We start from the raw sequence: 18450 nt of genomic DNA, 5'->3' as shown, positions 1-18450 counted from the left end.
GAATAAACTGCATAAAGTGGTAAAATGCATGAATGGGTTAATTTTTGAATAAATTATGTAAATTGCATAAACTGGTTAAATCCCATAAAGTGGTTAATTTGCATAAATTATTAATATTGGTAAATGGTCTCAACTTATAAAGCGCTTTTCCACCTACATTGGGCACTCAAAGCGCTTTACAGCAAGGATCCACTCACCCATTCATGCTCTCATTCATACACCAATGTACGCAGACACTGGGGGCAATGTGGGTGAAGTGTCTTGCCCAAGGACACAACGACAGCGTGCACTTTCAGGAGGTGGGATTCGAACCCCCGACCTTCCGATCATGAGACGACCCGCTCTACCATCTGCGCCACTGTCGCCCCTTTACCGTTTATTGCATAAACTGTTCAAAGTGCATAAATTGGTTAAATCCCTATTAAATTGCATTATTCTGCTTTACATGCGAAAATCCCTATGTCAATCAATAATAATAATGAGTTTTGTGTCACTTTTTGTTGAGTTTTTGTCACTTTTTTGTCGTGTTTACATCCTTGTTTTCTTCTCATTTTTTTGTGGCTGTTTTGGTGCTTTTTCCCCAAGAAGCTTTGTGATTTGGGTAAAGCCAAACTGGGGAAAATGGGATCCGCTCAGGTGGGAGTGAAGAGGTTAAAACGGGAACGGGTTTTACGATATCAGAGTCACAAACAGTAAATAATAAACAAATCTGTCACAGCAGAGAAAAGCAAACCATTAAACAGGCACGAAACAAATGTAATGGTCAGTGTTTGGCCTGTGAAGTGTTCGCTCTGGCCTGACAAACATTACAGGCTGTGGCTCGGCTGGGACGTCCCGTGTGAGGGGGGCGGGGTCACGCTGCCTCCTGCCGCGCTGCGATAAGGAGCAGGGCGGGGCTGCAGCTCCGTCAGACCGAGGCTCTGAGGAGATACAGGGGCGCCCTCTGCTCCTGACGAGTCGCCCTCTGCTCCTGACGAGTCGCCCTCTGCTCCTGACGAGTCGCCCTCTGCTCCTGACGAGTCGCCCTCTGCTCCTGACGAGTCGCCCTCTGCTCTGGATAAAAGGGGAACTATATTGTGAGGCGTAATAATACCGGGAGTAGTTCGGCGTCCGCGCAGTAAAGATAATACTGCGTCGATGTGTTGCTTTAAAGAGGGGGTGTTATGGTTCTCTCAGTCCCACAGCACCAGTCTATATCTCACTACAATGATGACAAACCTTCTGTTGGTCTGTAAATGCAGTAAATTAGAATAACTGCCTTGTGTAAAAAATGACAAAAAAATTACAAAAAATTTAAGAAAAAATGACACAAATTTGATAAAAAATTGACAAAAAATGACAAAAAAATTGACAAAAAAAGGATTAAAAAAAATGACTAAAAATGGAGGAAAAAATGACCAAAAAATGACCAAAAAATGACCAAAAAATGACCAAAAATTGACAAAAAATGACAAAACATTGAAGAAAAAAATGACAAAAAATTGAGGAAAAAATGAAAAAAAAATGAAAAAAAAATGAAAAAAAAATGAAAAAAAAAAGACTAAAAATGGACAAAAAATGAAGAAAAAATGACAAAAAATTGAAGAAAAAAATGACAAAAAAATGACAAAAAATGACAAAAAAAATTGCCAAAAAAATGACAAAAAAATGGAGGAAAAAATGACTAAAAATGGAAGAAAAATTGATAAAAAATGACAAAAAAATGACTAAAAATGGAAGAAAAATTGAGCAAAAAATGACAAAAAAATGACTAAAAATGGAAGAAAAATTGAGCAAAAAATGACAAAAAAATGACTAAAAATGGAAGAAAAATTGAGCAAAAAATGACTAAAAAATTGATAAAAAAAAAAATGACAAAAATGTGACTAAAAAGTTACTAAAATGAGTTGAACCAACAATAAAAATGATGAAAACAAATCCGTGACGGAGGAAAAAGATCCTCTCGGTTCAGGCGGGAGTTAACAGGTTAAACAGGTAAAACCCTCCATCACGCACTCATACGCAAACACACTCCTAACCAGCAGGGGGCGAACCCCGCGTGTGGCTGCCGGCGCGGTGCACGCTGGGACACGAGCTGACCCACAATGGCGACCGCTGCGGCAGATGTTCCTCGGCTCTGCGTCAGAATCGCGCTTTTATGGAGCGTTTTCCGCGTGAGCCGCGCGTTCCCGGAGGAGCCGCGATGGGACCCGAGCGGATACGTGCTGTACTGCCCGTGCATGGGTAAAAACACGTCACACTTCTGAGATTCTGGGGGAAACATCACTCAGGACGGGGGTCAGGGCAGGGGCCAGGGGTGACGTCATTAGAAGTGAAGGATTAAAGCGACACGAGCGAAGAATAAACGTGTGTTAATGAAGTTTTAAGCCTGTAGGAATAATAATAATAATAAAGTGTAACTGTAGAGTAGAGTGTCACGTGATCAGTGTCTCTGCATCAGGTCAGAGTTCAGCTTCATTATGTCACGTGGTTACAGGACATTTTTTTTCCATTGTTTTTTTGTTGGGTATTCAACTCATTTTTGTAACTTTTTTGTGATTTTTTTTTGTGGTAATTTTTTGGTCAAATTTTTATCAAATTATTGTCATATTTTTGTCATTTTTTAGTCAATTTCTTGTGACATTTTTGTAATTTTTTCATCAGTTTTTGTAATTTTTTTTTCAATTTTTTATCACATTTTTGTAAAAAAATGTATCACATTTTTGTCATTTTTTCGTCATTTTTTGTAATTTTTTCGTCATTTTTTCGTCAAATTTTTGTCATATTTTTGTCATTTTTTCGTCATTTTTTCGTCATTTTTCCGTCATTTTTTTGTCATTTTTTCGTCAAATTTTTGTCATATTTATGTCATTTTTTTGTCTTTTTTTGTAATTTTTTCGTCATTTTTTTGTCATTTTTTGTCATTTTTTTGTCATTTTTTCGTCATTTTTTCGTCAAATTTTTGTCATATTTTCGTCATTTTTTCGTCATTTTTCCGTCATTTTTTTGTCATTTTTTCGTCAAATTTTTGTCATTTTTTTGTCATTTTTTTTGTCTTTTTTTTGTCATTTTTTTGTCATTTTTTTGTCATTTTTTTGTCAAATTTCTGTCATTTTTTTGTCATTTTTTCGTCAAATTTTTGTCATTTTTTTGTCATTTTTTTGTCAAATTTCTGTCATTTTTTGTCACATTTTTGTCATTTTTTTGTCAAATTTTTATCACATTTTTTTCATTTTTCCCCCACATTTTTGTCAATTTCTTGTGACATTTTGTGACATTTTTGCCGCTTTTTCATCAATGTTTTCTCACTTTTTTGTCACATTTCCATCATTGTTTTCGTCTCTGTTTTGTCTCAGTTTGTCAGTGACCCCCACGTGGTTACAGGACAGTAAATCCCCTTTGCTTTCTCAGTTACAGAACGACTAGTCCTTAAAGTGACAGTCTGGAAGTTTAAATGTTTTCCAAATGTTATAGCGTGTGCGCTGTAGATGATTTAACCTCTTAACTCCCGCCTGAACCGAGAGGAGCTTTTTCCTCACGTCAGCAGTTATTTTCCATTGTTTTTTTGTTGGGTATTCAACTCATTTTTGTAATGTTTTTTAGTCATTTTTTAGTCAAATTTTTGTCATTTTTTTGTCCTTTTTTGGTCACATTTTGCCACATTTTTGTAATTTTTTCGTCAATTTTTTATCAATTTTTTGTCATTTTTTTGTCACTTTTTGTCATTTTTTTTGTCATTTTTTAAATCAATTTTTTGTCATTTTTTTGTCATGTTTTCGTCAATTTTTTAACAATTTTTTAACAATTTTTTGTCATTTTTTTGTCCTATTTTTTGTCACATTTTTGTATTTTTTTGTCATTCTTTTCTCACTTTTTTGTCACATCTTCATCATTGTTTTCGTCTCAGTTTTGTCGCTATTTTCTCACCTTTTTCCCAGAAGCCTTTGGATTGGGGTAAAGCCAAACTGGAGAACATGTGCTCGGTTCAGGTGGGAGTTAAGGGGTTTAACTGTTTCACACTGTGTTGGTTTGCTTAAAGGCGCCATCCTGTGGTGGAGAAGCGTAACTGCAGTGAGCCTGGAAAAAGCTCCTTCAGAAAGAGGAAAATGAATGTGACGCATCAGTGAAAGAACCGTCTGCAGATGACGTCACAAACATATATTAGGTTTGATTCACCAGTGGATGAAGTGAAACGACTAAACTCTGGCCCTCGAGATGATTTTGAGAAATATTATGACCCAAATCAGAGCTCAAATGTCTGTTAAAGTGCTCTAGAAATGTGAAAATAACTGTCAATTCCTTAACCTCTAACTCCCATTTTCTCCAGTTTGGCTTTACCCAAATCAAAAAGCTTCTTGGGAAAAAAAGCACCAAAACAGCCACAAAAAATGAGACGAAAACAAGGATGTAAACGCGACAAAAATGTGACAAAAAACTCAACAAAAATGTGAGAAAAATTCAACAAAAAAGTGACAAAAATGCAACAAAAAAGTGACAAAAATGCAACAAAAAAGTGACAAAAATTCAACAAAAAAGTGACAAAAATTCAACAAAAAAGTGACAAAAATTCAACAAAAAAGTGACAAAAATTCAACAAAAAAGTGACAAAAATTCAACAAAAAAGTGACAAAAATTCAACAAAAAAGTGACAAAAATTCAACAATAAAGTGACAAAAATTCAACAAAAAAGTGACACAAATTCAACAAAAAAGTGACACAAATTCAACAAAAATGTCACAAAAAACTCAACAAAAAAGGGACAAAAATGGAAAAAAAGAAAGAAAGAAAGAAAAAACATACAAAAGTTGACACAACACGATCCGTTTTGTGGGTCTTAGCTTTCAAATGAGGTGCTACACAGCCAAAAGAGGACAGAATGCATTTGGTTTGGGCGGGTGGTAAGAGGTTAAAATGTCTCAGCAGAGCAGCTTTTAGGCCATAATCCTAAAAGAAAACTCTAAGAAAACTAAGAAATGACTTAAATCTACTTGAATTAAGAGATTAAACCTAAAGATTGAGTGGATTTGTTCCGGCCTTAAAGCAGATCAAACCTATTCTTGCCGATGGAACAAGCACAAGTTTTTTCTTAATTCAGTGAAAAGTGTAAATAAATATTTTCTACAGTAAAAGTGAATTTGTTTGTTCCAGTGGCCTCGGTGTTTTTATCTGATCTTAGATCCGTTCAAACCAAAAAACCTTTATTGAAGCGATTTTAACATCTTAACTCCCGCCTCTTTTTCCTCACGTTTTGTTGGGTATTCAACTCATTTTTGTAACTTTTTTGTCATTTTGTTGGTCATTTTTTGTCTTTTTTTTTTTCCATTTTTGTCACATTTTGTCGTCATTTTTGTATCAAATTTTTGTCCTTTTTTTAGTCATTTTTTAATATTTTTTTCGTCATTTTTTTGTCACATTTTTGTCATTTTTTTGTCACATTTTTGTCATTTTTTTGTCATTTTTTGTCATTTTTTAATCAATTTTTCATCACTTTTTGTCACATTTCCATCATTGTTTTCGTCTCAGTTCTGTCTCTATTTTCTCACCTTTCTTCCAGAAGCTTTTGGATTGGGGTAAAGCCAAACTGGAGAAAACGTGCTCGGTTCAGGCGGGAGTTAAGGGTCATTAATCTAATTTACGCTGGACATTTCTCCAGTATATGATGTAGAAAGTGATGCTTTTTTGGAGGGTTCGGCCCTTGGTCCCTTTGGCTGTGGAACAAAAACTGGGAGTTGCTGCTATAGCTCCTCCCACTTCTAGCTCCTCCCATTTGGCTCCTGAACAACAGGGCTCATCCGGCTCCTCCCAGTGACAGTTGTGTTTGTGTTCCTCTTCGCTCAGGTCGCTTCGGGAACCAGGCCGACCACTTCCTGGGCTCGCTGGCGTTCGCCAAGATGCTGAACCGCACGCTGGCCGTCCCGCCGTGGATCGTGTACCGCCACCACACCCCGCCCTACACTAACGTGAGTGTTTGTGCCCCGCCGTTCCCGCCGTTCCCCCCCTCTGAGACCGCGGTTCACCGGCCGCGCTCCTCTTCCAGGTCCACGTCCCGTACAGCGACTTCTTCCGCCTCGAGGCGCTGTCCGAGTTTCACCGCGTGGTCAGTCTGGAGGAGTTCATGCAGAAGCTGGCGCCGAAGCACTGGCCCGCGGGCTCACGGAGGGCCTACTGCTACGAGAGCGCGGCCCAGAGGAGCGCGGACAAGAAGAGCTGCCCCATGAAGGTACGTGAAGGTCCTGGAGGCTCTGAGACCAGGACCAGCTGTTTACATTATATATACAGGAATACTTAGAAAACTAATATACAACCTGTTTCTTATACCAAAGAAAGCAATTAGAGACTCATAACATCACTGTGATTGTTGAAGTCTTGTCTTATGTGTCACAGCTGTAAATGAGGTTAGGTAAGTTTAACCTCTTAACTCCCACCTGAACATGTTTTCTCCTGTTCTTCAAGTTCTCCAAATTGAAAAGCTTCTTCAAAACAGCGATAAAAAACGAGAAGGAAATAAAAACAAAAAAGCGCCAAAAAGACAAAAATCCAGCGAAAAAGTGACAAAAATCCCCCAAAATAAAAATAAAAAACAAAACAAAAAATCCAGCAAAAAAGACAAAAATGAAAAAAATAAACAAAAACAAAAAAATCCAGAAAAAAATCCAAAAAATCCCCCCAAAAAAATCCAGCCAAAAAAAAGACAAAAAAAAGACATAAATAAAAAAAAAAAATCCAGAAAAAATGAACAAAATTAAAATAAATAAATAAATAAATCCAGAAAAAAACGACAAAAATCCAGCAAAAAAACGATAAAAATCCAGCAAAAAAATGACTAAAATCCAGCAAAAAAACGATAAAAATCCAGCAAAAAAGTGACAAAAATCCAGCAAAAAAATGACAAAAATCCAGCAAAAAAACGATAAAAATCCAGCAAAAAAGTGACAAAAATCCAGCAAAAAAAAGTGACAAAAATCCAGCAAAAAATGACAAAAATCCAGCAAAAAATGACAAAAATCCAGCAAAAAAGTGACAAAAATCCAGCAAAAAAAAATGACAAAAATCCAGCAAAAAAAAATGACAAAAATCCAGCAAAAAATGACAAAAATCCAGCAAAAAAGTGACAAAAATCCAGCAAAAAAAAATGACAAAAATCCAGCAAAAAATGACAAAAATCCAGCAAAAAATGACAAAAATCCAGCAAAAAAATGACAAAAATCCAGCAAAAAAAAATGACAAAAATCCAGCAAAAAAAAAATGACAAAAATCCAGCAAAAAAAGGACAAAAATCCAGCAAAAAAAAGACAAAAAAACAGCAAAAAAATGACAAAAATCCTGCAAAAAAAAGGCAAAAATCCAGCAAAAAAACGATAAAAATCCAGCAAAAAAATGACAAAAATCCAGCAAAAAAAACGATAAAAATCCAGCAAAAAAGTGACAAAAATCCAGCAAAAAAAAGTGACAAAAATCCAGCAAAAAATGACAAAAATCCAGCAAAAAATGACAAAAATCCAGCAAAAAAGTGACAAAAATCCAGCAAAAAAATGACAAAAATCCAGCAAAAAAAAATGACAAAAATCCAGCAAAAAAAAATGACAAAAATCCAGCAAAAAAAGGACAAAAATCCAGCAAAAAAAAGACAAAAAAACAGCAAAAAAATGACAAAAATCCTGCAAAAAAAAGGCAAAAATCCAGCAAAAAAACGATAAAAATCCAGCAAAAAAATGACAAAAATCCAGCAAAAAAACGATAAAAATCCAGCAAAAAAGTGACAAAAATCCAGCAAAAAAAAGTGACAAAAATCCAGCAAAAAATGACAAAAATCCAGCAAAAAATGACAAAAATCCAGCAAAAAAGTGACAAAAATCCAGCAAAAAAATGACAAAAATCCAGCAAAAAAAAATGACAAAAATCCAGCAAAAAAAAATGACAAAAATCCAGCAAAAAAAGGACAAAAATCCAGCAAAAAAAAGACAAAAAAACAGCAAAAAAATGACAAAAATCCTGCAAAAAAAAGGCAAAAATCCAGCAAAAAAGTGACTAAAACACATAAGGGAAACCAGAAGTGACTATAATGGCAACGAGCAGAGACTGCATTTGGTTTTGGGTGGTACGAGGTTAAGTCTCGACTTCGTTTAGCTCTTAAATACTTAAAGTGCACGTTTTCCTTATAATGTACGAGATCTTTGGAAACATGTGATCGAAATGTTTATAATGACTGAAGAAAAAGCTGCTGCTGCTCATGTTGTCCAGAGTTTAGAAACCTGTGACCAGAGCTTTAATCCTCATGAAGTGATGAGTAAAAAACACAACATGCTCCGACACCTGCAGTGGCGCTTGTGGCCTGTAGGGGCAGGAGTTCCTTAGTGCTGCTTTAAATGAAGGTAAATCTAAATGAGTAAGACTTCATTGTGTGATTGTGACGTGTTTTCAGGACGGGAACCCGTTCGGTCCGTTCTGGGATCACGTGGGCGTGAACTTTGACGAGTCGGTTTTGTTTGGAGGAATCTCCTTCAGCTCGTTCCACCAGCCGCACTGGACCAAGAAGTAAGACGACAAACTACAGGAAACTGTTCTGCAAAAGGCCTGAGCTGCTGCCTCTGTTATTTACATTATGTCTCTGAAAATATATGTTATTCTCATATTTATGTCAGTTTACAGTTGAACTTCTTACCTCCCGCCGTAAACCCGAGTTTCTCCAGTTCAGCTGCGTTTCTGGGGCATTTTTGTTTTGTATTTGAGGCTTTTTTGTCACTTTTTTGTCATTTTTTTTTCCACTTTTTTGTCATGTTTTTGTCACTTTTTTTTCCACTTTTTTGTCATGTTTTTGCTGCTTTTTTGTCACTTTTTTGTCATTTTTTAGTCATTTTTTTGTCACTTTTTTGTCACTTTTTTGCTGCTTTTTTGGTCATGTTTTTGCTGCTTTTTTGTCACTTTTTTGTCACTTTTTTTGTCACTTTTTTTTGTCTCTTTTTTGCTTCTTTTTTGTCACTTTTTTGCTGCTTTTTTGTCACTTTTTTGCTGCTTTTTTGTCACTTTTTTGTCATGTTTTTGTCTCTTTTTTTGCTGCTTTTTTGTCACTTTTTTGTCATGTTTTTGCTGCTTTTTTGTCACTTTTTTGTCATGTTTTTGCTGCTTTTATGTCACTTTTTTGCTGCCTTTTTGTCACTTTTTTGCTGCTTTTTTGTCACTTTTTTGCTGCTTTTTTGTCAATTTTTTGCTGCTTTTTTGTCATGTTTTTGTCACTTTTTTGTCACTTTTTTGTCTTTTTTTTTTTACTTTTTTGTCACTTTTTTGTCATGTTTTTGTCACTTTTTTGTCACTTTTTTGTCTTTTTTTTTCACTTTTTTGTCACTTTTTTGTCATGTTTTTGCTGCTTTTTTGTCACTTTTTTGTCATGTTTTTGCTGCTTTTATGTCACTTTTTTGCTGCCTTTTTGTCACTTTTTTGCTGCTTTTTTGTCACTTTTTTGCTGCTTTTTTGTCAATTTTTTGCTGCTTTTTTGTCACTTTTTTGCTGCTTTTTTGTCAATTTTTTGCTGCTTTTTTGTCATGTTTTTGTCACTTTTTTGTCACTTTTTTGTCTTTTTTTTTCACTTTTTTGTCATGTTTTTGCTGCTTTTTTGTCACTTTTTTGTCATTTTTTAGTCATTTTTTTGTCACTTTTTTGCTGCTTTTTTGGTCATGTTTTTGCTGCTTTTTTGTCACTTTTTTGTCTCTTTTTTTGTCACTTTTTTGTTTCTTTTTTGCTGCTTTTTTGTCATGTTTTTGCTGCTTTTTTGTTTCTTTTTTGTCACTTTTTTGCTGCTTTTTTGTCACTTTTTTGCTGCTTTTTTGTCACTTTTTTGTCATGTTTTTGTCTCTTTTTTTGCTGCTTTTTTGTCACTTTTTTGTCATGTTTTTGCTGCTTTTTTGTCACTTTTTTGCTGCCTTTTTGTCACTTTTTTGCTGCTTTTTTGTCACTTTTTTGTCGCTTTTTTGTCTCTTTTTTGCTGCTTTTTTGTCTCTTTTTTTGCTGCTTTTTTGTCATGTTTTGTCACTTTTGTCGCTCTTTTAGATTTGCGTAACAATGTGCTTTGTTCGGGTGGGGGTTCAGAGGTGAATGTCTCTAAACGTCTCGCCTTCACCGCTGAACTTCACATGTTTTAGTCTCTTTTCATTCAGTCTTTTGGAGTTGAGGGAAACATCTGTAGATCTCAGTCCCAGTTTCAGTTCTTTAACCTGCTGAAGTGAGGTCTGTGTGTAACCAGTGTCTGCTGCAGGTTCCCGGCGTCTGAACACCCGGTGCTGGCCCTCCCCGGGGCCCCGGCTCAGTTCCCGGTGCTGCAGGAGCACGTGCGGCTGCAGAGGTTCGTGGTCTGGTCGGAGAAGATGGAGGAGGAGGGAGAGCGGACCATCCGGACCCACCTGAGCCGGCCTTACGTGGGCGTGCACCTGCGGATCGGCGTCGACTGGGTGAGTGCGGCGCGTTTACATGCATGAGGCCCATATGTGATGGTTAACATGCACTGGATGACAAACACATGTTACACTTTCAGCACAATATGTTCCATTAAACACCAATCATTAATAACTTCAGCAACTTGTGTCAAAAGACTGAACCTCTGACCACCCGCCAAAACCACACGCATTCTCTGCTCTAGGCCATTGGCGTCTCTTTTTATTTCACTTATGTGTTTATGTCACTTTCATTACTTTTTTTTTTACTGTTCTTTTGTCACTTTTTCTGCTGGATTTTTTGGCATTTTTCTATTAGATTTTCGTCATTTTTTTGCTGGATTTTTGTCATTTTTTTGATGGATTTTTGTCTTTTTTTTGCTGGATTTTTGTCTTTTTTTTTGTTAGATTTTTGTCATTTTTTTGTTAGATTTTTGTCATTTTTTTGTTAGATTTTTGTCATTTTTTTGTTAGATTTTTGTAATTTTTTTGTTAGATTTTTGTCATTTTTCTACTAGATTTTTGTCATTTTTTTGCTGGATTTTTGTCTTTTCTTTGTTGATTTTTTGTCTTTTTTCTACTGGTTTTTTGTCAATTTTTTTGTTAGATTTTTGTCTTTTTTTGCTGGATTTTTTTCATTTTTCTACTAGATTTTTGTCATTTTTTGGGGGGATTTTTGTCATTTTTTTGCTGTATTTTTGTCATTTTTTTGCTGGATTTTTGTCATTTTTCTACTAGATTTTTGTCATTTTTCTACTAGATTTTTGTCAATTTTTTTGTTAGATTTTTGTCTTTTTTTGCTGGATTTTTTTCATTTTTCTACTAGATTTTTGTCATTTTTTGGGGGGATTTTTGTCATTTTTTTGCTGTATTTTTGTCATTTTTTTGCTGGATTTTTGTCATTTTTCTACTAGATTTTTGTCATTTTTTCTGCTGGATTTTTGTCATTTTTTTGCTGGATTTTTGTCATTTTTCTACTAGATTTTTGTCATTTTTTTTACTAGATTTTTGTTATTTTTCTACTAGATTTTTGTCATTTTTTTGCTGGATTTTTGTTATTTTTTTTTGCTGGATTTTTGTCATTTTTTTGCTGGATTTTTGTCACTTTTTTGCTGGATTTTTGTCACTTTTTGTCGCTTTTTTTGGTCACTTTTTAGCGCTTTTTTGTTGCGTTTACATCCTCATTTTCTTCTCATTTTTTATTGCTGTTTTGAAGAAGCTTTTAGAGCTTTTTTTTTAGCTTTTTTTTGTTGGATTTTTGTCATTTTTTTGTTGGATTTTTGTCATTTTTTTGCTGGATTTTTGTCACTTTTTTGCTGGATTTTTTTCTTTTTTTTGCTGGATTTTTGTCACTTTTTTGCTGGATTTTTGTCACTTTTTTGCTGGATTTTTGTCACTTTTTTTTACTGGATTTTTGTCTTTTTTTACTGGATTTTTGTCTTTTTTTTCTGGACTTTTGTCTTTTTTTTACTGGATTTTTGTCTTTTTTCCCTGAATTTTTGTCTTTTTTTTACTGGATTTTTGTCTTTTTTTTACTGGATTTTTGTCTTTTTTTTCTGCTGGATTTTTGTCATTTTTTTTGCTGGATTTTTGTCTTTTTTTTCCTGGATTTTTTTTTTTTTTTTCCTGGATTTTATTTTTTTTTTTCCTGGATTTTATTTTTTTTTTTCCTGGATTTTTGACTTTTTTTGTTAGATTTTTGTCATTTTTTTTGTTAGATTTTTGTCGTTTTTTTTGCTGGATTTTTGTCACTTTTTTGCTGAGTTTTTGTCATTTTTGTCGCTTTTTTTGGTCCCTTTTTAGCGCTTTTTTGTTGCGTTTTCATCCTCATTTTCTTCTCATTTTTTATCGCTGTTTTGAAGAAGCTTTTAGACTTAAAGAACAGGAGAAAACATGTTCAGGCGAGAGTTAAGAGGTTAAAGAAAGAAGAGATCGGGATCAGAACACGGTTACTTTAACGTCATCTGAAAGCTAAGACCTTCAAAGTCCCGGGACATATTGAGACTCTGATTAGCCGCTCAGCCCTTCAGGAGGACCAGCCCTGACTGAGAACCTTCTCCGTCTCTCTGTCTCGCAGCAAAGCGCCTGTAAGCTGCTGGACGGCGGCGACACCGGCCCGCACTTCATGGCGTCCCCTCAGTGCGTGGGCTACGACCGGCACAAGGCCCCGCCCATCACGCCGGACATGTGTCTGCCGTCGCTGCCCGAGATCCGCCGGGCGCTCACGCTGTGGGTGAAGAAGACGGGGGCGCGATCCGTCTACATCGCCACCGACTCGGAGTCGCACAGCAGAGACATGGAGAAGATCTTCAAGGGGAAGGTGAGGAGTCAGAGACATGGAGAAGATCTTCAAGGGGAAGGTGAGAGTCAGAGACATGGAGAAGATCTTCAAGGGGAAGGTGAGAGTCAGAGACATGGAGAAGATCTTCAAGGGGAAGGTGAGGAAGAGTCAGAGACATGGAGAAGATCTTCAAGGGGAAGGTGAGGAGTCAGAGACATGGAGAAGATCTTCAAGGGGAAGGGGAGGAAAGAGTCAGAGACATGGAGAAGATCTTCAAGGGGAAGGTGAGGAGTCAGAGACATGGAGAAGACCTTCAAGGGGAAGCTGAGGAGTCAGAGACATGGAGAAGATCTTCAAGGGGAAGGTGAGAGTCAGAGACATGGAGAAGATCTTCAAGGGAAGGTGAGAGTCAGAGACATGGAGAAGATCTTCAAGGGGAAGGTGAGAGTCAGAGACATGGAGAAGATCTTCAAGGGGAAGGTGAGAGTCAGAGACATGGAGAAGATCTTCAAGGGGAAGGTGAGGAAAGAGTAATACAGCAAAAAGTGACAAAAATCCAGAAAAAACAAAACAAAAATCCAGCAAAAAGTGACAAAAATCCAGCAAAAAAGTGACAAAAATCCAGCAAAAAAAAAAGACAAAAATCCAGAAAAAAAACCCAAAATCCAGCAAAAAAGTGACAAAAATCCAGCAAAAAAGTGACAAAAATCCAGCAGAAAAAAGACAAAAATCCAGCAGAAAAAAGACAAAAATCCAGCAAAAAAAAGACAAAAATCCAGCAAAAAAAAGACACAAATCCAGCAAAAAAGTGACAAAATCCAGCAGAAAAAAGACAAAAATCCAGCAGAAAAAAGACAAAAATCCAGCAGAAAAAAGACAAAAATCCAGCAGAAAAAAGTGACACAAATCCAGCAAAAAAAAAGACAAAAATCCAGCAAAAAAAGACACAAATCCAGCAAAAAAAGACAAAAATCCAGCAAAAAAGTGACAAAAATCCAGCAAAAAAGTGACAAAAATCCAGCAAAAAAAAAGACAAAAATCCAGAAAAAAACCCCAAAAATCCAGCAAAAAAAGTGACAAAAATCCAGCAGAAAAAAGACAAAAATCCAGCAAAAAAAGACAAAAATCCAGCAGAAAAAAGACAAAAATCCAGCAAAAAAGTGACAAAAATCCAGCAAAAAAGTGACAAAAATCCAGAAAAAAAAGTGACAAAAATCCAGAAAAAAAGTGACAAAAATCCAGCAAAAAAGTGACAAAAATCCAGAAAAAAAAGTGACAAAAATCCAGAAAAAAAGTGACAAAAATCCAGCAAAAAAAGACAAAAATCCAGCAAAAAAGTGACAAAAATCCAGCAAAAAAGTGACAAAAATCCAGCAAAAAAGTGACAAAAATCCAGCAAAAAAGTGACAAAAATCCTGCAAAAAAGTGACAAAAATCCAGCAAAAAAAGACAAAAATCCAGCAAAAAAAAGACAAAAATCCAGCAAAAAAAAGACAAAAAACCAGCAAAAAAGTGACAAAAATCCAGCAAAAAAAGACAAAAATCCAGCAAAAAAAGTGACAAAAATCCAGCAAAAAAAGTGACAAAAATCCAGCAAAAAAAAGACAAAAATCCAGCAGAAAAAAGACAAAAATCCAGCAAAAAAATGACAAAAATCCAGCAAAAAAATGACAAAAATTCAGCAAAAAAATAACAAAAATCCAACAAAAAAAAGACAAAAATCCAACAAAAAAAGACAAAAATCCAGCAAAAAAAGACAAAAATCCAGCAAAAAAGTGACAAAAATCCAGCAAAAAAAGACAAAAATCCAGCAAAAAAGTGACAAAAATCCAGCAAAAAAGTGACAAAAATCCAGCAAAAAAGACAAAAATCCAGCAAAAAAATGACAAAAATCCAGCAAAAAAGTGACAAAAATCCAGCAAAAAAAGTGACAAAAAGTCAACAAAAAAAGACAAAAATCCAACAGAAAAAGACAAAAATCCAGCAAAAAAACAAACAAAAATCCAGCAAAAAAAGTGACAAAAATCCAGCAAAAAAAGACAAAAATCCAGCAAAAAAGTGACAAAAATCCATCAAAAAAAAGGCAAAAATCCAGCAAAAAAAAAGACAAAAATCCAGCAAAAAAAAGACAAAAATCCAGCAAAAAAAAAGACAAAAATCCAGCAAAAAAAGTGACAAAAATCCAGCAAAAAAGTGACAGAAATCCAGCAAAAAAAGGACAAAAATCCAACAAAAAAAAAGACAAAAATCCAGCAAAAAAAAGACAAAAATCCAGCAAAAAAAAAGACAAAAATCCAGCAAAAAAAGGACAAAAATCCAACAAAAAAAGAACAAAAATCCAGCAAAAAAATGACAAAAATCCAGCAAAAAAAGACAAAAATCCAGCAAAAAATAATAAAAAAACAGAAAAAAAAAAAAAAAATCCAGAAAAAAAAAGACAAAAACACAGAGAAGACCTTCAAGGGAAAGGTGAGGAAAGGGTCTGAGCAGAGACATCGAGAAGACATAAATATGGCTTCATTGTTTACAAGAAAGTCCCGGGAAACATCGAGACACTAATCTTCCGCTCTGCCCCGCCCCCCAGGTGAAGGTGGTGACTCTCCAGCCCGACTCGGCTCAGCTGGACCTGTACGTCCTGGGCCGCGCCGACCACTTCATCGGGAACTGCGTCTCGTCCTTCACGGCGTTCGTGAAGCGGCAGCGGGACGTCCAGGGGCTGCCCTCGTCCTTCTTCGGGATGGACAAGCCGGGAAAGGCCAACGACGAGCTCTGAGCCGCGGAAACAAAACGCCGTCATGACATTTCCTGTTTCTCGAGGACGCTGAAAACCATCAAGGCACGAGGCACTGATTTTTCACCAGTCGTCCATGTTGAGATTTTTAGGTTTTTAATTTTCTCCATCACATTTTGTCTTTTTTTTAAATGACGCTGTAATCTAAAGAGGGGGTGTTCTGCTTTTTCCAGTCCCATAGCACCAGTCTATCTCACACTACAATGATGACAAACCTTCTGTTGGTCTGTAAATGCAGTAAATTAGAATAACTGCCTTGTATAAAATGTCTCTCTCAAAATGGCTGCCGTGAATGTCTTGAAATAGGCCTCTGTCTCTTTAACCCCTTAACTCCCGCCTGAACCGAGCACATTTTCTCCAGTTTGGCTTTACCCCAGTGCAAAAGCTTCTGGGAAAAAGCTGTGAAAATAGCAACAAAACAATGATGGAAATGTGACAAAAAAGTGACGAAAAATTTATGAAAAAGTGGCAAAAATGACAAAAAATGACGAAAAAATGACAAAAAAATTTAAGAAAAAATGACAAAAATGTGATAAAAATTTGGAAAAAAAATTACAAAAAATTGACTAAAAAATGACAAAAAAGTAAAAAAAAAAGATAAAAAATTGACCAAAAAATGACGAAAAATAGACGAAAAAATGACAAAAATATGACAAAAAATGACAAAAATATGACAAAAAATTACAAAAATATGACAAAAAATGACAAAAATGTGACAAAAATGTAATAAAAATTTGAACAAAAATATGACAAAAAATATGACAAAAAATATGACAAAAAATGACGAAAAAATTACAAAAATGTGACAAAAATTTGATAAAAATTGGACCAAAAAATGTAAGAAAAATGTAAGAAAAAATGCCAAAAAAATGACAAAAAAATGACAAAAAAGTAACAAAAATGAGTTGAATACCCAACAAAAAAATTATGGAGAAAAAAAATCTGATGACGTGAGGAAAAAGATCCTCTCGGTTCAGGCGGGAGTTAAGAGGAACCTCTGAGCTTTTAGACACGCCCCCTCCACACGCTGTCTGTGGCATCAGTGGGGAGGGGGTTCTGCTGAGGAGCAGTGGTTGGTTACTCGGCTGGTGACCAAAGCTCGGAGGCGTCTCCAGGAGGTGGGAGCTGAGGACTCAGGTTTGCCTGAGTCCTAGGAGGACTCAGGCAAACCTATCCCTAAAATGGCCGCCATCAGAGTTTTTACAGATTACTCAGAAACACGTGAATGTGCCAAGGCAACACTTCAGCCATGTTTTTAATGAGGGAGTGACAGAATAACATGATGGAAAGCTGGAAAAACATGGGTCCAGTCGGTGCAAAGTTACTGTGAGTTACTAAAAGTTCCCAAAATATCAGCAAACGTTCTCTGAGCTTCTTACCAGGACCAAACGACACTACAATGTTAATAAATGTTGATATAGATATTTTTGATCAATAAAGTGATATTTTTTACATGAATGTTTGAACTCATTCTTACTTGAGTGAATATTTTGGCCTTTGTAACCTCTTCCCACCCGCCTAAACCAAATGCATTCTGTCCTCTTTGGCTGTTAGGCCTGTGTATCGCCTCATTTGAAAGATGAGACCCACAAAACTGATCTTTTTCCTCGCGCTGTTGCTGTGTTGTGTCACCTTTTGTATGTTTTTCTTTTTTTCATTTTGTTCACTTTTGTTGAGTGTTTGTCACATTTTTGTTGAATTTTTGTTATTTTTCTGTTGAATTTTGGCTATTTTTTGTTGAATTTTTGTCACTTTTTTGTTGAATTTTTGTCACTTTTTGGTTGAGTTTTTGTCACTTTTTGGTTGAGTTTTTGTCACTTTTTGGTTGAATTTTTGTCACATTTTTGTCACATTTTTGTTGAATTTTTGTCACATTTTTGTCACTTTTTTGTTGAATTTTTGTCACTTTTTGGTTGAGTTTTTGTCATTTTTTTGTTGGATTTTTGTCACTTTTTGGTTGAGATTTTGTAACTTTTTTGTTGAATTTTTGTCACATTTTTGTTGAATTTTTGTCACATTTTTGTTGAATTTTTGTCACTTTTTTGGTTGAATTTTAGTCACTTTTTGGTTGAGATTTTGTCACATTTTTGTTGAATTTGTGTCACTTTTTTGTAGAATTTTTGTCACTTTTTGGTTGAGTTTTTGTCATTTTTTGGTTGAGTTCTTGTCACATTTTTGTCACATCTTTGTTGAATTTTTGTCACTTTTTTGTTGCGTTTACATCCTTGTTTTCTTCTCATTTCTTGTGGCTGTTTTGATGCTTTTTTTCCCCCATGAAGCTTTTTGATTAGGATAAAGCCAAACTGGAGAAAATGGGATCCGTTCAGGTGGGAGTTAAGAGGTTAAACTCCCTATAGTCTCTATAACACAATTTCACCTAAAGCTTTATCTTTTTACGCTATTATATTCTTGACGTGTTACTGCGCCTTCAGAATCAGCTGATTAACTAAGCTGCTGGTCAGCCTTGAGAGCGGGTTGCCAGATAATAACTTCCCCACTTTGTCCCTAAACAGACTGACGGGCCACATTTTTAATCAACACTTATTTTAATTGTCATTTGCTCCTTTACTAAGTGTCTAAAATAATCCGTTTATTTCGATAACATTGCACTAACCGTTTGTTTTCGGCTTCTCGTGTTTTCATGCGTGAGAGATTTCCCCGCAGTATCTGGCAACCCGCGCTACCGTTGCGGATGAGCGGCTAACGTCTCCAGCGAGCCCGAAGTTTGGGATTATCGGCTGGAAATACTCACTTTTAAACGAAAATGCGACGTAAATCAGGATAAAAACCTCTCGAATGACGCCCCCGTGGTGTTGAAGTGTCCGTGGCCCGTGAGTATCTCGCAGTAAATCTGTTTTATTCTGTGAAAATGTTGAAAACGCTCCTTCCAGATCGGTAACGTTAGCCGCTAATGCTACCAGACTCGTAGCTAAGGTTACCGGTGTGTTTGCCGTTGCCCGGCCGTTATCGAGCGC

The 18450-nt window shown here is 35.8% G+C and overlaps 1 protein-coding gene across 1 annotated transcript; it reads left to right on the top strand.

Annotated features, from left to right (window-relative positions):
* Nucleotides 1-2084: 2084 nt before the first annotated feature.
* On the top strand, nucleotides 2085-15554 carry pofut1 (protein O-fucosyltransferase 1; the record flags this gene model as incomplete). Its single annotated transcript, XM_079581325.1, has 7 exons — nucleotides 2085-2223; nucleotides 5818-5939; nucleotides 6017-6199; nucleotides 8402-8514; nucleotides 10229-10421; nucleotides 12481-12723; nucleotides 15269-15554. The coding sequence occupies 7 exons, from the start codon at nucleotides 2085-2087 to the stop codon at nucleotides 15455-15457; spliced, it is 1182 nt and encodes a 393-aa protein (XP_079437451.1). The 3' UTR covers nucleotides 15458-15554.
* Between the last annotated feature and the right edge of the window lie 2896 nt (nucleotides 15555-18450).

Source organism: Gobius niger (genome assembly GCF_951799975.1).
Source record: "Gobius niger genome assembly, chromosome: 22".
In the NCBI taxonomy this organism is placed as follows: Eukaryota; Metazoa; Chordata; class Actinopteri; order Gobiiformes; family Gobiidae; genus Gobius; species Gobius niger.
This window is presented reverse-complemented; position numbering and strand designations above follow the sequence as displayed.